The 12,193-nt window shown below is 49.4% G+C and overlaps 1 protein-coding gene across 1 annotated transcript in view; it reads left to right on the top strand.

Moving 5' to 3' along the window:
* Positions 1-3,381: 3,381 nt before the first annotated feature.
* TTLL9 (tubulin tyrosine ligase like 9) overlaps positions 3,382-12,193 on the top strand; it is a 29,196-nt gene continuing 20,384 nt past the window's right edge. Inside the window, exons 1-3 of the mRNA XM_044455464.1 lie at positions 3,382-3,396; positions 8,042-8,088; positions 10,007-10,099. Coding sequence (XP_044311399.1) covers positions 3,382-3,396; positions 8,042-8,088; positions 10,007-10,099 — 155 coding nt within the window. The remainder of the gene's footprint in view (positions 3,397-8,041; positions 8,089-10,006; positions 10,100-12,193) is intronic.

Genomic DNA, 12,193 nt, shown 5'->3' with positions numbered 1-12,193 from the left:
ACCATCTGAAGGATCCAGACTGTCTTCAAGGGCAGCCCCACGTAGAGCACGTTGCAGAAACCCAACCGGGAAATAACCAGTGCGGGTGTCACTGTTGCCAGGCAGTTCTCCTCCAGGGAGGGACGCAGCTGATGGATCAGCCGAAGCTGAAGGAAAGCGCTCCTCGCTTTTAAGGAAGTGTTTGTTTTCGTTTTCCAAGGTGCAGAACTTGGATTTGTTCCCGCTGAATTTCCTTCTGTTGTTTTCAGCCCCGTGCTCCAACTGCTCAGGATCACCATGAATTTTCTTTCTGTCTTCCAGGGTATTAGCTCCCCCGCCCGGTTTTCTGTCATCTGCAGATCTGATAACTGTTCCCTGCACTTCCTCATCCAAATCATTAGCAAGAATGTGGAAGAGCACTGGGCCCAGGACTGAACCCTGGAGCACCCCCATTTATTCCCTCTCCCCAGTTTGAGAGGCTGCCATTGGTGAGCACTCTTTGAGTCCGATTCTTGAGCCGGCTTGGATCCACCTGACTGTTGTTCCACGCAGCCCATTTTGAGCTAGTTTGCTAAGCAGGAGATCATGGAGTCAAGATATATTACGGCCACGGTATTCCCACAGTCCATCAGGGAGGTTTCCCAGTCAAAAAATGAAATCACATTAGACCGGCAGGAATTGTTCCATGTTAGCTTCTAGTAATAACTGCACGTTTTCAAGGTGTTTGCAGACTGACTGCTTTATAATCTGCTCCAGAAATTTCCCAGGGATGGATATCAGACTGACTGGTGTGTAGTCCCCAAGTTCTTGTTTTCCTTTCTTGAAGATAGGGACAACATTAGCCCTTCTCCATTCACCTGGAACGTCTCCTGTCCTCCATGATTTTTCAAAGATAATAAACAGTGGTTCTGAGAGTTCTTCCGCCAGCTCCTTTACAACTTCCTGGAGTTCATTCTGAGTTCATCAGGGCCTGGAGAACTGAACTCATCCAACCCAGTTAGATGATCCTTAAGCATTTGCCTACCAATCTTGAGTTGCTCTCCTGTTCCATCAGCTTGGACTTCCCCTTCTTCAGAAAGGTCATGGATCTTCTTTTGGGAGGACTGAGCCAGAGTAGGGATTGAGGACTTCTGTCATCTGTTACCATTTTGCCATCCACACTGAGTGTTTGAACTGTTTCTTTCCTCTGCCTTTTACTTTGGACATATCCAAAGAAGGCTTTTTGGTTGCCTTTAGCATCCCTCACTGGCCTCAGTTCATTCCTAGCTTTAGTCTTCCTGACGCCATTCCTGCAATTCCCTGCAACCTGCCTATATGGCCTTCCTTCCACTTCCTATACATGTCCTTATTGTTTTCAAAGCTTTTAGTGAAGCCACATGGGCGTCTTCCGTTCTCTTCTACCCTTTTTCCTTGTTGGAATTGTTTGTAATTGTGCCGTTAGAATTTCCTTTTTAAAAAATTCCCTCCCTTCTTAGACTCCTTTTCTCATTAGAGTCACTTGCCATGGGACTTTACTTCTCATTGTTCTGAGTTTAGTAAAACTGGCTTTCCTGAAATCCAAGGTATATGCTTGGCTACATTTAGCTTTTGCTTCCTTTAGAATCAGGAATTCAAATATGGCATAGTGACTTTCCCCCAGAGTTCTTGCAGCTGCCACTTCATCCACCCCGTCTTCCCTGTGGTTAGTATCAAGTCAAGGATAGCCGCTCCTCTTGTTCCTTCCTCCGCTTTCCCTTGGAATAAGTTACGTTATTCCTAACACGTTAGGAATCTCTTGGAGGGGCCATGTTGGGCAGAATTTGTCTCCCAACAGATTTGGGGGAAATTATTATTATGTTGTGAGCCGCCTCGAGGCTTCGGCGAATGGGGCGGCATAGAAATGTTTTAATAAATAAAAATAAAATAAATAAATTGAAATTCCCCATCGGGCCTCCTTGAAACACGGGCCATTTTTTTCCAAAAGCTTCATCCTCATCTTCTCCTTGACAGGGAGGCTGGTAATAGCCTCCGGCCACTGCGTTCCTTTCATTCCTTGCTCCATTGCCATTAATCCAGACGCACTTGGAGGGGGTACTAAATCCCCCCTCACCTTCCCTTCCCGCAGGATTCTCTCCTTCTGCCTCAGCTGGCTGCTGCTCTTCTTCCTTCTGCACTGCTCTGAGCTTGCAGGCTCACTGCTCTGCCTCAAAACTCTTCGGCTTCCTTTATTCCCTTGAGGGCGGACACTCGTGGCTCCGGTACTTTCACCTTTTCTTTGAGCAGGGCGACTTGCTGGCTTGCGCGGTACACCATGTTGCCCTCAGGCAGGAAAACAAACACTGCACAGACGTCGCGGGTCACCACCATGCGGAGCCTTTCTGATTTTTCTTTGCTGGTCCCGTTGCAACACCAGTGGCTCCTCCTGTCTCTCCCAGAGGTGAACAACACCGCCTGACCTGCGAATAAGGGTGTGTTACAAGGGGCGGTGGCGGGGGGGGGGGCTTTGCTTCTGGCTTTGTCTCCTCTTTCGCTGCAACTCCGCCACTGCCAGTCTGTTTACTTCCTGGAAGCTCTGCATGTACAGACTCTGATTTGGAACCTCTGTAAGTGGCACGTGCTCCCAGGGAAACACATAAAAATGCTTCTGATCAAGATCCATGCAAGCGGAAAGCAGCTGATCTATTGCAGCTCATGTCATGGGATTTCTGAGTATCCACCCTTTCCCCCTTGCGAGGAACCTAAGCAAGTTTATATAGTTCCCCATTCTGTTTTTATCCTCACAAACTGGGATCAAACCATGCAGTGTTCAGGGGAAAGCACTCTTTATATCCTCAGAGTCACTCCTGCCTCGGTAGTAGTGGAACCAGTGTAGTGCAGTATTGGACTGGAACGTCAGAGGCCCGGGTTCTAGACTCCACTTCTGCCCTGAGCACCTTGGTGACCTTGGTTCAGTCACTCCCGTGCAGCCTCACCTACCTCACAGGGCTGCTGTGGTGAGGATAAGAACACAGCGGAGGAATGCCGTGTAATCAGCCTCAGGTTCTTGCATGAGGAACGAAGGGCAGGATATAAATGCGATGTGATGAGGAGGAGGGGGGGGGAGGAGGGGACTTTGAGCCAGCCCCCGACTCTCAGCCTGACCCACCTCGCAGGGCTGTGGTGAGGAGAAATCGGGGAGGAGGTCCCTGCAGGAACACGCTCACGAGAGAGAGCGAAGAGGCGACCGGGGCAGAGAGCGGCGGGCAGCACTCCCACGCCCAGAGCCGCGCTTGGCCCGCCCACGCCCCGCCCCCAGGGCCTGCCAGGCCCCGCCCCGCCGGGCCCGCCCCTCCCGGGCCCGCCTCCCGAGGCTCCGCCCACCCGGGCCTGCTCCGGTTGCCGTGGAGACGGGACGCGCCGAGGGCGGCGGAGGCCGAGCGTGCCATGGCCAAGAACAAGGTGGGGCGCCGGGGCCGCGGGGGGGGGGGGGGGAGCGACGCCGTCGAGGTGCGGTGGCAGCCCTGCAACTCCCAGCAGCTGGGGATACTGGGGGTTGTAGTCCAGCCCCTCTGGAAGGCCCCGGCTGGGGAAGGCTGCTCTACGGCGGGGGCTGATACCCCGTGGGGAGAAGAGACTCGTGCGGGGGGCGCGTACAGAAAAAGGCAATTAATCAGTTTGCAATTTGTAAAAGGAGTGGGGGAGAACGTGAAGAGGGGCTTGGGTAGGTGATAACAGACTTTTTCACCCTGGTGCCTCCCGGAGGTGCTGGACTGCAACCCCCATTCTCCCCAGCTGGCACAGCAGCCCGATCTGGGGACTAGTGTGTTTGGCCATGCTGGGGAGGATGGGAGCTGCAGTTCCACGTATCTGGGGAGCATCAGGTAGGAGAAGGCAGATTGCTAAGAACTCAAGCAGAGTTCATCCACAGCCCAGCAGGATGAAAACTAAATTAAGAGGATGCTGTGCTCATAATTCTCCAGCTGCTCACTTTTTCTGTCTCAGAAATGTGATGGACATGAGTGTCTTTCTTTTTATGGTTATATTTACCTCACCCATTACCTCCAAGGAACTGAATGTAGTTTTCATGGCCTTCCTCCCCGTTGTATCCTTACAGCAACCCTGTGAGGTAGAATGCACTGACTGGCCCAAAGTCACACAATGGATTTCATGGCTGAATGGGGATTTGAACCCAGATCTCCTGGGCCCCAGTCCTACCTTCTGACGACTATGATCAATGTATGTAGCTGATACCTACCAAAAATTAAGAGTGTGTGGGGTGGACAGGTGGAGAAATTACGGGCATAGGCAGCAAAAAGGGGGGGGATCCACCTGCCCATCAATGTGCATCACAAAGAACAGTCCAGGGTTAATGTGAAATTGATCTCTGCCCCTTCCTGATTGTCCTGTATCTGCCAATACTGGGAGTGCCATTGATTTCTGTTACTTCCAAATGGTTCCCAGTATCATAGCAATCAAGCCAGAAAGTGAGGTCCCTCCATATGGTCCCGTGGTACATCCAAGAAAGTACATTTATTTTATCATTTAGATGGATTCCCTCCAGCATTGCACAGATGGAAAGGGATCGTATCTGCACCCCCAGTTCTTACGGAGAAACATCTCATGAGGCCTGAAGATTCTCCTCTCTCCTCTCCTCTCCACATGACCATATCCTGTTATTAAGCATATCATGGCCTCCAGGGATTTAAAAGCATAAGAGTGTTTGTTCTTTTCGTTCTAGACATACTGGGAAAAACATAAGTGCCCCCAGTATTCTGTAACAGTGTGTTCTGAACAGTTCGGACCATACGTAATCTCAGCAGCTGGAGATTTGTGGTCAGAATTTTCTTTTAAACATATTGGTGGCCACATGTGGTACGTGTACGTGAGGGGGTGGTTGGGGCCACAGCAACGAGGGAAGAGAAACGTTCACCATTTCCCATATTTTGTTTTGCCAGTTTGAATTGCACTCTTCTGATCTGTTGTTTGCCTTGCAACACCATTTAGAATTGAATCCAGGATCGCCCGTCAGTTCCATCACCATAGCAATCCTGAGTTTGGTCCTAAAGGGTGCTTCCTAGGACCTACTGTGAGACGTAACCGTGTTGAGCCAGTTGGACAGAGTGACAATCCTGCCCTCAGCATGGATATATATCATTCGTTCTAGGGTGTAGGAGACCCTCCCTGGCTTTGTGTGTCATGTGAACCCAGGCAAGAGCCAAGCCACAGCCAAGCCAGGAACTGCACGGGCCCTTTGGCTCTCCGGCCACCCCATGCCTCTTCCTGCTCAAGCCCTGCTTAGGTCTTGAAACGGGAGGTGTGTCCTGGGGAAGGACACACCTGGCAGCTCCTCCACTCGCCCTCTGCAACCAGACCGCCCAAATTCTTGCTGGTTGGGTCAGGAGGAGCAACCCTGCCTGCCCGTCCCATGCACACGCGGGGCACTAACGGGCAGAATTGACTTGTCCAGTGAAAAGCTCTAGTTCTGAAGATAAGTCTGTCCACACCTAAAACACTGCCCGGTTCTGCCGACTGCGCCTGGCAAAGGACACTGTAAAGCGGGGGAAGGGGCGGAAAGGGAACTTTCTGGAACGAGCAAAGGGCTGGAGCAGCTCCCCCATGAGGGAAGGCTGCCGCACTGGAACAGTTTGGCTTAGTAAAAAGGCGAGGAAGGACAACGTTGTACAAAGTGTACAAAATCACAGGTGATGTGGAAAAGTAGATAGGGGGAGATTTTTCTCCCTCATAATATTTGATCCTGGGTCATCCCCAAAAGCTGACAGGTGGGAGATTCAGGACAGGTAGAAGGAAGCTCTTAGCTGCTGCAGTGCAGTGATTTGGGTAGCTTTAAAGGGGGAGTGGGCAAAATCATGAAGGAGAAGGCTACCATGGCTACTAGTCCTTCTGGCTGTATGCCACCTCCAGATCGGAGGAAGGGTGCCCTTGTATCCTTCCATGCTGATGGGGAGCATGAGCAGGAAGACGTTGCTCCCCGCAGGTCCGGCGTGTGGGATCCCGTGGGAGCTGAGTGGCCGCTGTGAGCAGTGCTGGCTTGCAGGGACCCTCGGTCTCATCCAGCAGGGCTTCCAAAGGGCAAATAACCTTAGTGAGGAGGGCGGAGTGGCTGCCATTTTTTAAAATCGTGGGCAATCAGAGATTTTCTACGTCTGGTTTGGCCCTTAAGGCTTCCCCTGCATGAATATGCTTCCACGCAGATGCAGACACCCTGCACCCCGAGACTCCACTCCCTCCCAGATCCCAAGGTGGGGAGCTTGGCCCACTCAGGCAACCAACATTGGCTCGGGTGCCTTTTCAGCAGCTCAGTCTGCACCTCCAGGCAGCATGTCCACTGTTTGAGGATGATGGGGGTTGTAATCTAAAAATGTAGAGGGCACCAGGTCGGGAAAAACTGGTGAGGCTCAGCAGAGGGAGCCGAACAGAGGAACTTTGCGGTAAGATGGGGCAGCTGGCGTGCGTGTCAACGTCACACCTTTCTGTCAGCCACAGAAGGATTCAGTGTCGCCCCTTGTGCAAAACACACTACGGGTGGGTGTGAAAATCACTTTGCATTCAGCAGCCCCAACAAGTGTATGACCAGGCTGCGGGAGGAGGCTGTGCCCTTTGTCCTCAGCTGCAGAGCACAGCGATTTCGGTACCAGGAAAAATTCCCTGACACTTAGAGCAGTGCGACCATGGAACCGATGACCTAGAATGGCTGTGAGGGTGCTGGAGGCACCCTGGACGCACCTGGACAGCCCTCCGAGAGGGATGGTTTAACTGGGAGTCCTGCACTCAGCAGGGGCCTGGATCCAGTGGCCTCCTGGCACCTTCCAACTTGACTATTCTATGATTCCGCGATACTCAGAAAATGGATTATCAGTGTACCAAAAGCACAAGTGAGGCGCAATGAACATATATGTGACAGACAGGAGGATAATTATGTCCTTAGGATACGGTCTTGGGGAAATTCTTTGCTGTGCTGATGCCGTGAGCTGTCTGGGCAATGCTTGAGCCAAAGGCTGTTGAGCACATTGAGCACTGACCCGTCTCCAGCCAGGGTGCTCTGAGTCTGCTCTGACCATTTGCAGGGCCTCTGTGCCAGAAACGGGCGGAGCAGGAAGCAATTGTCCGGCCTCCAGCCTGTAGCGGAGAGCGTCTGGCCACCAAGCCTCCTTGCACTTGAAAGACTCTCCGCAGCCCATGCTAGCGCTTGGGATGGAGGTCCTTGTGGTCCTACAGCGCAGACCATTGGTCCAACAGAAGGACTTTGCTGACGTCCGTGGAAAGTGCAGCAGCAGCTTCTGTGATGAGAATGCGGAGCCCTGGTCGGCTCTGTTGGGCTGGATTATTCCAGCTCTTCACAATGATATACAGCCCTGCTTAAAGTGTGTGTGTGTGTGTGGTGTGTGTTTGTGTTGGGAGCAGCATGTTCTTTAGCAAGATGAAGGGGAATTCTTTTCTTTTTTTTACTGTATCTTTTATTTTCATAGTTGGATGAGTAAACAAGTGTACTGCCAACACATTGCAGATTTTTCAGCCAATTAACTGCCTGATGTTCCACCAATTTATAAATTAATTAACCAGCTAAAGATGCATATTACATTTCCATGATGGTACTTTTTGAGGCCACCCAAATGAAGATGGCAGTATATCATAAGGATGAGGTAAATTACCATTTTAAACAGCTTTGCAGATAAACAAATCAATAAACACCCCCACTGATTCACTCTGTATCTGTATCTGCACCAAAGCACCCCCTACTGCCAGGACAAAGAGGATGCGACTGGGTTTTCTAAACCTGTGATTATCCTTAGTAGGAAAACAAAGACCTTACATCCAAGCATCACCTTGTCACCACTGTACTTTCTTTTCGGGAATGACTGACATGAGAAGCAGAGCTGTGTAGAATATCGCAAAGGGTTAAACATCACTATCAAGTTCCTAAAAGCTAGCGCCTCCAGACCTGCATGGAAAGCTTGTTTCTGATGCCCTATTCCTTGTATTACATTTTAGGGGATCCTGCCATTTTTCAGAGAAGGAGTGCTTTGGGGTGTTTTTCTTATTTTACAATCTTAAATCACTTGCTTCTCCAATTATCTCATTGCAGAACATAAACTATAAAGGGCCTTATGGTTACCAAAAGCTGAAAGAAAGGTGAGTGATGTTTCTCCCTCCCCCTCATAGAATGCACCCAGTGCCCCAGTGACAAATGTCCAAGTTAAGAACACCCCTACTTACAAATGAGCAAACCTGGAAGTCCCACGTCATCCTCAGGTGGCAAGGGGGCGCCCATGGGCAGCAGGCGAGCGCCAGGTGGCAAAGAGAGGAAGGAAGGGAAGGAGGAGGAAGAGAAAGGGATGGGGGAGGGAAAAAGCGAGCAGCAAAGTCAGAACTAATTCCACTGCAGTGGTAGAACCACAGTAATTTTTCATACTGCTATATCCTTTTTCTTTACCTTACTCTTTTCTTTAGGAATGAGAGAACAGGAAGGTAATTTTATGAATCCACTGCAGAAATGTGGATCTCTTCAGGCAGAACAGCAACTTCTAAATCTTTTGATGCAGGAAAAGCAAAGCTGAAATATAATGCAGACCGTAGAAAAATATGCAGAAGTTTCAGATAGGCCTGTTTGCCCAGTACTGTCAAGTATTTCACAGGAATAAGCCAGAATAAACCCCATGGAAATGATTGCCCTATAGAATAAAGTTATTACTGTCCTGTCTTTCCATATACGTTCCTAATTTGTCAGTCTTGTGTTACCTGAGAGAGAGAGAGAGAGCGCGCGCGGGCGCGCACACAGCTTTTTGTAAAGATTTTTTTCCCCTAATCACCTGTAGGCAGTTTTTACTCACCATAAGTGCATCACTGCCTACCAGCCTTGGAGTGAAACTAAGTAGAACTGCTGTAGCTCTGGAACCATCCATATAAATGCTGTGGAAGATATCACTCAATCTTAATGGGACATTGGAAGCTGCCTTATGTGAGGCAAGCCCTGGCTCCATCTAGCTTAGCAGCCACTGCTCTGCCTGGTTGCAACAGTCAGAGATTCAGACAGGCATCTTTTCAAGTCCTACTTGGAAATTCCAGCAGTGGCTCCCGGGAAAGGCCTTGCAAATGGAGATACTGCTTGGATCCAGAGAACCACGCGTAAAACTCCTTCCGTGGGCACCAACAGGAATTTTAGATTGGTGTTGCTCAGACGTTACCCCCTACTTCTGCCTGTTGCACCTCTTCTGAAACAGAAGTGCTTCGGAACTGTGCTGCTCTCCCCTTTGGTAATCACCACTCCAAAAGGCTTTGGGTCAAGGCCATACTGTGTAGCTCTCTTGGGCCAAGCTGAGCACGATGCTGATGGGCAGCTTTAAACCACTGTAATAAATCAATCAATATTAATGCTAGCTTGAGGGGAACACTTGTCCTTTCATCTCGAGGATTCCTTTTGGAGCCCATGTTGCTCGTGAGAAGTATAACCGAGGAAGGATTGTGGCAGCCAGTGCAGTCCAGTGAACCAAGAATGGTTTTCAGAAACCCGTGTGCCAGAATAGCATGAAGTGCTTTATGGTTCAAAAGCGCAGCGTGAATGAGGAATCGCACGCTTTGGTAGGAGGCGCAGAATTCCTGGGGAGACGCTGAGGCAGCTAAACTGCTAGAAAGCTGCGATTGGTTGGTAGAGCACAGAGGCCTTTCTGCTCACACTGCTTCTGGAGTGCGGGCACAGTGTGTCCGGAGGTTTCAGAACCATGAAGTGCAGCGATGGGAACCGCCACAAGAGCAAGAAATAAGGCCGGGGGGCGAGATGTTTTCCGTGTTCCTCCCCGCATAGCTGTTGCCAGCCGTCCACCGCTCCTCTTGAAAAGCATCTTCATAGAGTTCCGTTCCCCTCATTGTCAGCCATCTTCAAGCCTGTTGTTGAACCGAAAGGCAAGATAAGGAAATTTCATAAAATAATAAGCAATTTAATTGGCAAGATTACTCTGAAGGTGATTAAGTGGCTTGTTTGCAATATTCGTGGCGCATTCACAGTCCTGTGTGCGGTGGGATGTTTTTAAAAATTAATTTTTTTTTTTTACAGAGAACCCCGAGCTTGCATCCGATTCAAGTGTGCCCTCACGAACACCATTTCAGACGTCCTCCGGCAACGGCCAGGATGGGTCGAAGTGAAAGAGTAAGACCTGCGTTCTTACTGGTGAAGGGAATGGCAGACAGCACATTTGGGAGATCAGGGCAGGCTTTCCTCTCTTCATCCGGGCTGTGACAGAGAGAAAGGACATGTGTCTGGGTTTAATAGGTCAGCGCCCTAAGATTCTCCTGCCCAAGGTGAATGTGAGGCTCCTCTCTCAGATCGATGAGTTAATGGATCCCATGCCTAATGGAGCGTTACAAGCCGTGGTGCTTTCCTCACTCAAAAGGTTCCCACAGATTTCCCATGTACGGAGAAACGCTGCTAAGAAAATACACCGGGGTTTGCTCCTGAGGGGGAGGCTGAAGCAGGCATGGTCAGAAGTTGGATTCGAACCTATTCGTCAATCTCTAGGTGATTCACAGTAGATACCAGAGCAGTTCTACTCCCAGCTGTTTAACAGCTCCTCCCCTGCGTCACTCTCAAGTCAGGATGCTGGAGCAGAGAAAGCTTGCAGTGTGAAGTAGGCTTGGGATTTTGTGTGGAAGGACAAGGACCGAAAGCTCATTCCTGGGCTGAGATTCACTCGGACATACCCTGCTCCTTACTGTGAATGGATGCCTTTGTTGCTGAAGGCTGGACATTTGGCACATGGCCAGAGACACTCTCTGCCGTACTCCCTTTTCTAGAGTGGGGTCCTGGAGCACTGTCATGAGTAAAACTCACTCCACCGAAAGGCTGCCTTCTTACAGACCAGTTGAAGGCCATGTGATCACAGAGGACCTGGACTGAACCTTTTCTGAAAGACAGGAAAGGCAGCCGGGGAAGGTGGGTGGAGCAGCAGGACCACAGGAAGGTGTGCTTTGCCCTTCCCTCCCCTTCCGTTCACCGTGCGGAACAGTTTCACCATGATTGCGACTTTCTACAAGTGTTACTTCACACAGGCACAGAGCTTCTTTATTCAAAGTAAGGAGAGGGCATTCAGTGTTCCTTCTTCTGGAGCTGGGAAAGCTGTTCAGAGTTCATATTCTTTTGAATGCAGACTTTGGCCCACGGGGAAGGGGTGAAACTCCCCCCTCCTCAGGGCTTCAGTCAAATTCAGAGTTTGCAGAGGCTGCTTGGCCCTCTCAGATCGAAAGCTTGATTCCAGTGGGTAGACAGTCACCCTTTCTGCCATCTCCAGCTGCCCAAGGTTGAGTTTCTGTTTTAACAAGGGACCACTGCTTGTTGCAAAGGCAACTTTGGCAGGACTAGAGAGGTTTGTGGCCTAAGACTGCAAAGATCAAACCCTTTGAGGTCTCCCCATTGATTTCACCCTGAGTTACACGGCTCTCTGCCTAAATTCCACTTTGCCTGTTGTGTCTGAAAATGAAACTGGAGTAGGCAAGTCTTGGCTAACTTGAATTGCTATAGCGGCCCCTAAAGAACAATCTTCAGGGGGCCATTAGATAATCTACCATCACATTGCTGCCAGGTGAGAGAGAAAAGTGATTTAACAGAGCTGCTTGTCCTATAACATGAAGAAATATGAGGAGAGAGCTTTCCTAAATTACTTATTTCTAGTAAGGCATTAAAAAATTCCAGGTATTTGTGTAATAACTTTATTAGTCTAACCAAAGCCTCACAGAAAAGTGCACGTTTTCAATATCCCAATCCCTTCATTCCAGGAAGATTTATTCCTTGCAATGAGCAATTCAGCAAATGCAGTATTTACTATAAAGCTAATAGTCAACTTTTTTCTGTTTCAGAACATCCATATCTACCCAGACTCTTAAGTTTTTCTTAGTGATTTTCAGATTGTTCCAGATTCCCCTGAAGTGAGGGACCTCCAGGGAGATAACCTTGCATTGGTGTTATTCCACCCTAACTCTCACAGCTTCCTCCAAAAATCCTTGGAAAACGAAGTGCTGTGAATTTATTTAAAGTACTTTTATCCCATTTCTGAGAGACAGACTTTCCCAGAGCAATTTGCATAGATTCAACAAAACTAGCATGTTTATTTAAAATATTTCTAGTTTGCCTTTCAGGATAGGAGCCCTCACACAGCAGCTTTCAACCATAAAAAAATCATCAACATGATGACACGGTAATAAAGCATGCAATGTTCATAAAAACAATAAACATGGCAAAAACTAACAC

Source organism: Varanus komodoensis, unplaced genomic scaffold (assembly GCF_004798865.1).
Source record: "Varanus komodoensis strain SLA01 unplaced genomic scaffold, ASM479886v1 scaffold8, whole genome shotgun sequence".
In the NCBI taxonomy this organism is placed as follows: Eukaryota; Metazoa; Chordata; class Lepidosauria; order Squamata; family Varanidae; genus Varanus; species Varanus komodoensis.
The sequence above is the reverse complement of the archived record's forward strand: the minus strand, read 5'-3'. Positions and strand labels throughout refer to the sequence as shown.